The sequence below is a fragment of the Anomaloglossus baeobatrachus genome, chromosome 6, assembly GCF_048569485.1.
Source record: "Anomaloglossus baeobatrachus isolate aAnoBae1 chromosome 6, aAnoBae1.hap1, whole genome shotgun sequence".
NCBI lineage: Eukaryota > Metazoa > Chordata > Amphibia > Anura > Aromobatidae > Anomaloglossus > Anomaloglossus baeobatrachus.
The window spans coordinates 202189719-202201201 of record NC_134358.1 but is presented as its reverse complement, the minus strand read 5'-3'; the positions used below and the strand labels follow the sequence as shown (position 1 = coordinate 202201201).

Genomic DNA, 11483 nt, shown 5'->3' with positions numbered 1-11483 from the left:
GGGACGTAAACATCCCGCCCACCTCAGTCCTTCCGCATAGCTGGCGTGAGCCGCAGTGACACAGGTAGGAGATGTTCCTCGCTCCTGCGGCTTTTCACACAGCGATGTGTGCTGCCGCAGGAACGAGGAACAACATCGTACCATCGCTGCAGCTACATTATAGAAATGTCGGACACTACACCGATGATACGATTACGACTCTTTTGCGCTCGTTAATTGTATCATAAAGGATTTACACACTACGATATTGACAGCGACGCCGGATGTGCATCACTTTCAATTTGACCCCACCGACATCGCACCTGCGATATCATAGTGTGCAAAGTACCCCTTAGAACTAAGCACAGATCTTTTGTGGATGTTGACTTGTACCAATACTTCAGTCTGTTTGTGTAAACCCAAACAGACTTGATGACAAAAAAAGAAGAAAATCGGGCACTGCAGCACAATAGCTGTGGAGTGGAGCCATACCTGTAGCCATCAATGTACCAAAATAGCTGCTCCAGGTGGTGCTCAGCCTGCAGTGCGGTCACTGTTCTGATGAATCCAAGCTAAGAAAGAAAAGTGGCATCTCCCCATGTGGTAATTCAGCTTTATTTCAAAGCATGTGGATTACAGCATGTGGGGGAGAGGGGAGTGCGGGAGCAGCAAGCGTCCGCACTCCTGCACTCCCGCACTACCCTCTCCCCCACATGCTGTAATCCACATGCTTTGAAATAAAGCTGAATTACCACATGGTGAGATGCCGCTTTTCTTCCTTAGCTTGAACTCATCCAAACAGACTTGATGATTTTGAAATGAGGGCTCTATGGGTGCTAGATCATCACTTACAGAACTCATTGTTCAGCTTTATGCTAAATATAGTTCTTAATTACATTGGCTGTATGGATAATATCTGTAGTTAGTTCCTCAAGATGTTTGGAGCAACCTCCCTCCGGAGTGCCTCCAAAAGCTGTGTGTAAATGTTCCTTCAAGAATTAATGTTGGATATTGTTTTGAAGGAAAAGAGTGGTCACATCAAATATTGCTAAAATTTACATTTCTCTTCTGTACATTCACTTTGCTTTTTAATAAATGATAAAAAATAAACTATCAAAGGGAATCTATCACCAGCTTTTTATAGAGCTGTATCTCTTACTAAACTGCTTGCTGAAGTTTTGATAAAATCACAGTTTTAACAGCAGAAGATGATCATTAGGGGACTAGTAAACCTGCTGACAGGTAATCAAGTATATTCATGAGCTATGAATAACCCCGCTCCCACCACCTCACAGATTGGTAGCTTTTGGTGTACACTGTACATGGTCAGAAAGCAAAATAGTGATGTGGTCAGGGTTACACTGAGCTCAGCATTCAGATGAGGCCAGAGACACAGGGGCGTATATTCTTTCATGTATTTTTATTTGTATATATGTACATATATATACATGTACATGTATATTTACCCATAACAAGAACTTTAACAATATAACAAGGCAGTCAGCAATTAGAGAGGGGTTGAACCTATATGTATGAAATATTTATAGAAATTCGTGTGAATATCAAATATCTATTGTACAACAACCCCTTTAAAAGGACTTTAACCCCTTAAGGACCAGGAGTTTTTCCGTTTTTCGCTCCCCTTCTTCCGAGAGCCATAACCTATTTATTTTTTTTGTCAATCTTGCCATATGAGGGCTCATTTTATTGTGGGACAAGTTGTACTTTTAAATGAAACCATGATTTTTATTATATATTGTACTGGAAAACGGAAAAAAATTTCCAAGTGCGGAAAAATTGCAAAAGGAGTGAGATTGCACAATTGTTTAGTGGGTATTTTATTCACCATGTTCACTATAACGTAAACCTGATATGTCGGTGTGATGCCTCTGGTTGGTCAAAATTTGTATATACCAAACATGTAAAGGTTTACTTATATCTAAAAGGTGAAAAAAATTCAGAAGTTTGTCCAAGGTGGCGCACTTTTTGCACCATTTTCAGCGACCTGTAGAGTTTTCATTTCTCAGGATATGGGATAAGTGACGGCTTATTTTTAGTGTCTTGAACTGACGTTTTCAGAGATACCATTTTTGTGCAGATGTACCGTTTTGATCGCCTGTTATTGCATTTTGCGACAACCAAAAAATATAATTTTGGTGTTTGGAATTTTTTTGCCAATCAGGTTAATTGATTTTATATTTTTTTATAGATCGGGCATTTATGAATGCAACGATACCAAATGTGAGTACATTTAAATTTTTATTGATGAATTTTCAATGGGGTGAATTGGGGTGATTTGAACTTTTAGTTTTTTATTTTTTTTTTCATTTTTAAAACTTTTTTTACTTAGTACCCCTAGGGGACTATAAGGATCAGCAGTCTGATTACTTGTTCATTTCTGTTGATCAGAGCTGCACAGCTCTGATCAGCATAAATGCAGCGTTCTTGTGAGAGACGCCACTCTGTCAGCTCTAACAGGAAATATATCATGATAGCGACAGGAGTCATCACATGACCCATAGCAACCCTCGGCTCCCTGTGATCGCATCACAGGTCCTTCAATGGCAGCGGAGAATGGCGCATTCCCCGCCGTGGCCATTTAAATCACGCTGTCACATTTTGACAGTGCGAGCGAAGAAGTTAACAGACACACATCTGCTGTTCAAATCAGTGGACACGTGCAGGGATCACGGCCGGCTCACTGCAGCAGCCGGCTTTGATTACCCTGACATGACTTACATATCAGTACGTCCTTGTTTGTTAAGGAGTTAAATAGGCACTAACAGGCAGGTTCTTCACTGGCACAGAGTGGCAGCTTCTAATCTTCTCTGCTCAGTAGACGGGGCGGAACGGCTGACGTCATGCTGACTGACAGCGGGCTCCACCAGTTAAGCAGCAGGGACCCGCTTGTCAATCATCAAAATGTCGGCTGTCCCACCCCAGCTACAAAGCAAAGTGCAAAAGAAGCCATTACTCTGTTGACAAAGCCATTGTATCCCTAGCAGGAGCCATCTTTAACTGGTCTGTGTCGACGAAGAATTGCGCTGGGCACAACAGGCAGGTAGATAGCAACTCTTTGTCTGTTAGTGCTTAGGCACAGGGGTTTTTTTTTGTTTTTTTTTAAAGTTCCGCATACACCATTTAAGTTGCATGAGAGGTATTGCTGAGTAAGTCACTAAGTAGCAGTACTCAGGTAGAGACTGGTAACATACATACAGATTTAAGTCTGCTTTGGCTTTTCATTGAGCAAACAAAAAAAAATTGAATACAACTAGTTTCACATGATCCTAAGACTGATCTTGCTATATTTTGGCATCTGTATTACAGCCACATCACACCGTTGTGGTTCTACTGGTCAAATTATTTAAACCCTATGGTGTTCTAATTGTTGCTGATGTTTTGAAATCAACGATTATATCTTAAAGTTAATCATATCTGCATGGTCTTGCAGAGCCCAGAATATGGCTTCTTAGTTTGGAGCAGAACGAGCTGCATATTGTACCATAGGCTTCTTTTGGTGCTGCATGTACTGTATAGAGGTATACTTCCCTAGCAGAGAAGATGGAATATACTCCACTTTTGAGAACAGAAGGTTATATAGGTACAGTAGGGGCATCATATTCAGGACAAACCATGATTGCCAAAAAGGCTTAAAGGGAACCAATCATCAGGATTTTTGTATATAACCTAAAGCCAGTGCAGTACTTGTACTATCAGGTTGCTTATCTACATACCTGTAGTGGGCAGCTCGGATGTTTAGGTTTTGAAATCCAAGAAAGTGAAGTTTGTAAAATGAGCTGCTTCTTGAGTGACAGTTGCACTGGAGTAGATCATATATTCATAGTTATCCCCTCCCCCTGTTAGAATTAGCATAAGCATTATACAAAGGACTCACTTTGTCTAGCAGGACCTGTGGTGAGGTCATACCCATGTGACCTGGTATCCAGCTTTGGTGGCTGAGGCCCCACCCCTTCTGGTCACATGGGTATGACCTCACCACAGGTCCTGCTAGACAAAGTGAATCGTTTGTATAATACTTATGCTAATTCTAACAGGGGGAGGGGATAACTATGAATATATCGTCTGCTCCAGTGCAACTGTCACTCAAGAAGCTGCTCATTTTACAAACTTCACTTTCTTGGATTTCAAAACCTATACATCCGAGCTGACCACTAATGGTATGTAGAGAATCAGCCTGATAGTGTGAGTATAGCATTGGCTTTAGGTTATATACGAAAATCCTGGTGATTGGTTTCCTTTAAATCTATTTTTCATTTGGTAAAAGATTTCAATGTATTTCTGATCTTCCAAAAGGATAATAAATATACACTTCATAAAGCAATATTTGATGTGTTACTTACTGTTTGACGGCAAAAGGGCTAAGTTCAAACGTCTTGCCATTTTTTTAGTTTATTTCTTTTTTAAATTAAACATGAAGTTTTATTTAATGCAATGACAATAGGATTTAAATGCCTTAAATAAAACTGCCTGTTTAATTAAAAAAAAATAAACAAACTAAAAAAAAATGCCTAGAAGTTTGAACTTAGCACTTTTGCTGCTCTTCCAAAATGTGATGAGTGGGACAAGACTGCCAGCAGGTTAATTAAAATGTGATAAACCAATTTTTTGAACTGAGAGGCAGACATTTCCAAATGACACTTGGAGATATATCACTTTTATCACACACGAAAATGCGAATTCATTCAAATCCAAATTAGTCTGTAAACGCTTTATGAAAAATAGTAAGAGGCACGTCTCAGCCCTTGACTTTAACTGACAGCGCAGCTGTACAAATGTTACACCGAGTGAAGATGAGGTAAAGGAATTATTGTTTAGTGTATGCTGAATGAACCATTTACAGATCATTTTTACCAGTAAGGAAAAAAGACAACCAACAATTGAACTGGAAGTCAGAATACTGTGTGTCAGCCACTGATCATCCTCCCTTTCCCCATCCAGATCGAAACGTACACGTATAATGCCCTTCACTAATTGTTAAGGCAGCACTAATTCTCCCTGTGTCCTTTTTGAAACTATTGTGACTTGTTTGTAACATGTTAATGGAAATAGCCTGAATGAAATGTGTCAGGATACAGATACTGAATAGAAGATTTTGAATAGAATTATCTTGGTTGATTGCATAAGCAATACCTCTTATTGCCGGAATAACACCTTAACGGCACAATAATGACGACATGACAATGTATGTAAATCAAGAACTGCATGTGGGTTTATTTCACACTTGAGAAAACAGTGGATTTAATTGTGTGAACCGAAATGTACTGTACAATATTAATGATAGAACATCAAAATGTATAATTCATAGTGCATTGCTTTATTTTGTATTTATTTCATTTTTTTTGTCAGTTTCTTTTGTACGTGCATCTGAAAAGATGCAGGCGCCAGTAAAATTTCTCTGTTTGTCAGTCTGCAGGAACTTAATTTTATTCAAAAATGTGATTTTTTTTTTTTTTTTACATTTTATATACATAGGAATTGAATATAAAATGACAATATAAAAAGTTCAAAGTGAAAGCATACAGCCATAAGGTACAAAGGAAGCAGAACTGTTCCAATGGTAAGATATGTAACATGTACTCTTAAATTGTTATCTTTTATTTACATGGAACATGATCTAATACTTGCCCCAGACTGTCCTCTTTTTACTTTTTCTCAGTCAGAAGGACTGCATTGAAGTCGAAATGTAACCCTTTGGATGCCTGACCACTCCAGTGGATAGTAAATCTTCTGATGCCCAAAGGTTTAACCAGTTGGTAGCAAAATAGGATAAAATGCAGCACAATTATAAGAAGATAAGCTTGTACCGGAGCTTATATTTGCAAATAATTCGAAACCATATAATTCATTTTGCAAAAAGAAATTATATCTACATGTTTGAATAAAATATTGGCATACAACAACTTGCTCTAGTAAAACATTATTTTCCATTGTGATATGGTATCTTTTCTGTATATTCTACTTTTTTTTCAATTTTGCATTATTATGATTTATTTTTCTACACATGTGGCAGAGTAACCCTAGGAGTACTATATAGCCTTCCTCCCTTACTCTAGGGCTGCATACATACTTTTTTTATTTTTCAATCTAAGATCTGTATTCAGTATTTATTACTATAATATATTTTTTTAATTTATCTTTCATTTTTCTGAATTGTATAAAGACTTTAATTAAATATGTTTTATCTATCAAAAGGCACAGAAATGCTATGGCAGTGCTCAAAGGGTTAACTTGATGCCACAAGATTTTCCAACCTTTTATTGTCATGGCAACGTGTTAATTTTAGGATGTTTGTTTTTATGTCATTGTTCTTTGTGTTTCTTTGTGGTTAAATTAATGTCTCTCAATAGTGTCTCCCACTACATTCTACAAAAGATAGCTTAACATCAAGAACAGATGTTGAAAATTAAAGGTCAGACATTGACTCACAAAAAAACATGCACAAATCAGAGACAAAGAGAATATAAATATAAATATAAAATATGTGTAAGAAAAAAAAATCCAGATAGGCAGTTCAGCAACAAAAATAAGACTGATTTCAGAGGCTCAGGTCAGGCCTAGTGCAGTATTATGAATATGTTTAGTGCAATGTTCTTGTGGTCACTTGCATACCTGGCTGCATAACTGGATGTTACTGTTTTTCCAATTCAGTTACATATATCACATGGTCCTCTGGAGACTTTCCATGTGTTTTGCTAAGGTGCAGTTTAACTGCGTGTTTGCTTGCAAAAGTCCGGTTGCAGAGCTTACACTGGAATGTGGAGCCTGAGTCCTCCTCAATAAGTCCAATTGAGCTTAGAGCCTTGTTGGTGATAACTTTTGAAACATTCTGCTGTTCTTGAATTTGATTTAGAGAAAGCTTTGATAGATCCTTTAGGCTAAATCCTAGATGTGTTTCTAAATGACTTATATATGTTGAAGCAGTCCGGAACTGAGAGGCACAATCATTACAAAAGAAAACAGGATGTCCCGTGTCCAGATTCTTTAAAAATTTTGTTCCCCCTGTCCTCCTTAGTTGATATTTGACATTGGCCAACCAATGGCTAATTGTTGTCATTGAAAGACCAGTAAACTTAGAGATGTGTACCCGTTCTTGAGGACCTAAGTCTGACATAATATATTTGCCTTCAGCTGTCTCCCGTAAACTAGAGGCAAACTGGGCCTGAAGTATAAGGAGATGCTGTGGGTTCCAGTTGGACTGTCTGCCCTTTCTTTTATGTACAGGAGATAACTCATCCAATGCTTCTTCAAAACTGCTGCCATCTGCATCTGACTTTTCGGATACAGTTGACGGTGTCGAAGACTTGGGTGTTAAACGTCCAGTAAGATTCTTCACCATATCAGAAATATCCATCAGTGCACTTTCCCTTAGGGGTGAAGAGACTGGGTCAGTCATACTTGCCATAAGAGGTTTATTTTTGGATTTTGTCAAGTCTATCGGCTGGTCGCTATTGTCATAGTAGTACCGATCAATAGATTCTACTTGTTTGACTGGAGTGGTTGGATAGATAGGTTTGTCTAACATACTATTGCTAATTTTGTATAACATTGCTAATGGATCTAAAGATGGGCTTACTGGCTTTGACACTTTGCCTAAATGTGTATTCATAATGGACTGTAATGCACTCAGTGGATTAATGAATGATAGCTCAGTTGAATGATCTGTTATAATCCCTAAACTGTTGCACCCATTAGTAATTTTTGTTTTATGAGATTCTGTACCATTAGGTGTGTGGGGTTCCAATGGAGCTTCCTTTTTTGTGTTCTGAAGCTCAACATCTGGGGATTTCTTTACAGTCTTTATGTTGGCTTCCTCTGTCTTAAGAACGTCTTTGTTTTCTTTTGCTACGGGAGATAAGGGTTTAACTGGAGTCACTTTTTCCTTTTCTGTGGGCTTCTCTTCTTTCTTTACATTTATTTTTCCTGTCACCTTCTCCACCAATTCTTCCATTGCAGATACATTGCTTTTGTGAAGTGGAGGTGATAGGCTACCAGGAGAATGGACCAAAGCATTATGTTCAGACGCCATGGATTTGACACTACTGGCATATGATGGTTGCATTTGCACACTTTGTACAGTTGGCTGCAATGATTTTACAGCTCCTGGCAACTGATAAGCAGCATGAATGCTAGGATACCCACCCCACGATGGTGCTCCATTTTGAGCCTTACTAATAGCAGAGGACACTGTATTTTCCAGTGACTTTAAAATGTCCAGCCCACCTTTAGGACTATCATCTAAATCTTCCTCTCTGAGGTATTGATATGAAGTAGCAGGCTCAATTTTTTCAGGTTCATCATTTTCTTCCTTTATTTTCTTTTCTGGCTCGAGGTTAACCAATTTCTCCTGTTCAGTTTCTTTTCTGTCCTCGGAGTGTGGAGATGCAGCTGGTGAGTCTGGCTGCTTCTTTATATAAGATGCTGGTAATCTGGCATGTGTAGTTGGGGGTAAAGGTATTGACTGAATTTTCTCTTCTACAACTGCATCCAAAACCAGTTGTTTTCCTTTTTTAGAGGCAGAATTGGTTACTTTTAGGAAATGTCCAGTGACCATCATGTGAGCAGTAAGTTGCTGTAAAGTATCATGAGAGCTGCCACACTCCATGCACTTCAAAATTTGAGCTTTGCGTGCCTCAAACTGCCATGTATAACTAGCACCATTTTGATAACCATATCTATTGTTGGGGGTCACATAAGGATTGGCAGCTTTGGGGTCCTTTGCATTATCGGTTCCTGTGGCCCCTGGAGATATTCCTGCTTGATCAGGTGACTCAGGTGATGATATATCCTGAAGAGCGCGTTTTTTTGTTGTAGGGACCAGTTTTGTAATGGCTGGTACTGGCTCTTTCAGAGGCACTTTTTGGTAATGCTTCGTTTTAATCATATGAACACTAAGATCTTGCAGAGACTCAAAGGAATGTCCACAATACATACACTTGAGAACTTTCTGTGCATCTTCCTTTCCTTCCATTTCCATAAGAGATCTTTTTCTAGGTTTAGACCAACGTCTGGTTCTTTCAGATTCTCTATCTCGATTATCATCACGATAATGTCCTGTTTCATTCATGTGAACAGTTAGCTCTACCAATGTATCATAAGCTCCACTGCAGTCTTTGCATCTGAACTTACTGGCACCAGTAAAAACAGAGCCATATAGTTTATTGTTTTGCCGGTAGAGCTGCACTGTGCTAAACAGACTAGGCTCTGGCAGAAGTCCGTATGACGTTTGTTGCAATGTCTTTGCCAATGCAGCTTGGTGCCAGTCATATCCAGGAGCACTGTTATTACTTGTATTGTTGCTTGTACTAACACTAATACTAGTACTTGTATTAGTACTACTACTGCTACTTGTAATGGGGGTAGGTGTAACAGAATTAGGATTTACATCTGTAGTCTCACTTTGCTTGCTTGTATCTACACTTGTGGTTGGACTTGATTTCTTCAGATCTAATGCCAGAGTGGACCAACTGCATTCTGAAAGCAAGTTAGTATACACAGCTTTAATTTGTGCCAAACTGTCCTGAGGGTAAGATGAATTGTCTGCATTCTGGCTATCTTCTCTGTCTTGTCCATCCTTGGAAGAAGTACTTTTAAAATCTGCCAGATGATCGCTCGTTTCACTAAATGGAGACCCGTAGCCAGCATCATGATTAGTTGCACTACTAACAGGGGAATTTTGGTAACTCTGAGCTTCTTTATTTTCTGGGTCTTCACTAAACAAATATTCACTGTCCTGGACATCTAAGGAAAGTCCATCATCTTCTACATTCTCCTCATCAATTTCAGCTGCCTTTAATTCTTCTGCAGGAACATATGCTGAAAAACAAAACCATAAAAACTATTAGAAATATGCAAAAGAAAGAAACTGGTGTATGGTTAGAGAAGGATTCAAGCAAAAAACTATAATGATAATAAAAGTATAAGAGTAAGTACAAATACACTTCTAACGATAATGCTGACTTATCGTTTATGCAACTGACAAAAATGAAGTACCAAACCCAACTCACATTAATGATGCCAAATTTTTAAGAAAGTTTAATGCAAGGTAGCATGCTAAGCGCCGGGTGAGATATGATGACGCATATATATATATATATATATATATATATATATTGGTAGAAGCATACCATACCCAAACCAAAAATACCCTCTTAAAACTCGATTTTATTCCTTCCAATTAAAATATTGATAAATCACACACCCATGAGAATACAACACAAATTTATAAATAGTACAAATATACAGAGGTGGAGGGGCCCAGGGCAAATTCCCTTAGTATTTCCCTTCCTAGCCGTGGAGGTTAGCACCCTAGTTGATACAAAATGGTGCCCCCACTCCCCGTAGGCTAACCCTCCTTTCCCTACACTGACAGACTAATACGCGCTGCTGTCCTAAGTGCCAGGGCAAAATCACACACAGTGAAATGCAATTAGTAATAAATAGAGTAGTTTACAATATAGGAAAAGAATCTCGTCAGCTGATATCCTTTATTTGGGGGAAGATCTAATGCCAATCATATTCCATCAGGATAGATAAACTCCAAACAAAAATAAGCCAATTCATCTGTTTGGGGCCCTTCCCTCTCTGCATATTTGTACTATTTAGAAACATGGGTGTGTTATTTATTAGTATTTTAATTGGAGGGAACAAAATTGAGTTTGAAAAGGGTATTTTTGGTACAATAGACACCCTGACTATATCTTTATAGTTTATTTAGCAGCATACCATCTATACAATCATGCAAAATTTTGAGGCCTCAGATAAGTGGAAAAAGATAGAGAGACAGTACATGGAAAAATGAAAGACAGGCAGAGAAAAGACACATATGAAGAGGGAAGCCAGATTGGAAAGTTGTAGGCGCTAATGTTGAGAATTTGGCACATAGGCAGAAGGAAGGCAAATTCACAAACAGATAACACTTGATAGGGGGAAGACAATTAGGCACTGAAAAGATGATTAGGCACATACAAGGCACTTAGGCATAGAGAATGCAGTTTAGTCACAAGGACTTCAGTTAGGCAGAGAAAAGGCACATCGACAAAGGAAAAGGCACAAAGGCACAGAAAAGGCACATGGGGAAGAAGTCACATAGGCAGAGGGAAGGTGTTTATCGACAAGTCACTTGGAGAAAGACATGTCTATGTGTTTCTCTCTAATACCAAATTGCCTAAATACATTAATAATTTCAGCATTCATATTGAACCCCTTGCTAATCATAGATATATACATTCCTCACTTATTTGTAATTTATTATATCTTTTTATGGGACAACACTGAAGATATGACACTGTGACACGATGTAAAGTAGTCAAGCTAGACACTGACTGCTTCACATTGTATAAAAAGTGTCATATCTTCAGTGCTGTCCCATTAAAAGATATAAAATATTAGCAAAAATGTGAGGGGTATACTCACGTTTGTGATATACTGTATGAACTTTTGCCTATATCATTTACACAATGTTGGCCATGCTGATGATTATAAAG

The 11483-nt window shown here is 38.4% G+C and overlaps 1 protein-coding gene across 2 annotated transcripts in view; it reads right to left on the bottom strand.

The window, feature by feature from the left end:
- Positions 1 to 5204: 5204 nt before the first annotated feature.
- Positions 5205 to 11483, bottom strand: part of TSHZ1 (teashirt zinc finger homeobox 1) — a 108305-nt gene continuing 102026 nt past the window's right edge. For both annotated transcript variants that reach the window (XM_075314624.1, XM_075314625.1), the window contains exon 3: positions 5205 to 9813. In XM_075314624.1, coding sequence (XP_075170739.1) covers positions 6629 to 9813 — 3185 coding nt within the window. In that variant the 3' untranslated portion in view covers positions 5205 to 6628. The remainder of the gene's footprint in view (positions 9814 to 11483) is intronic.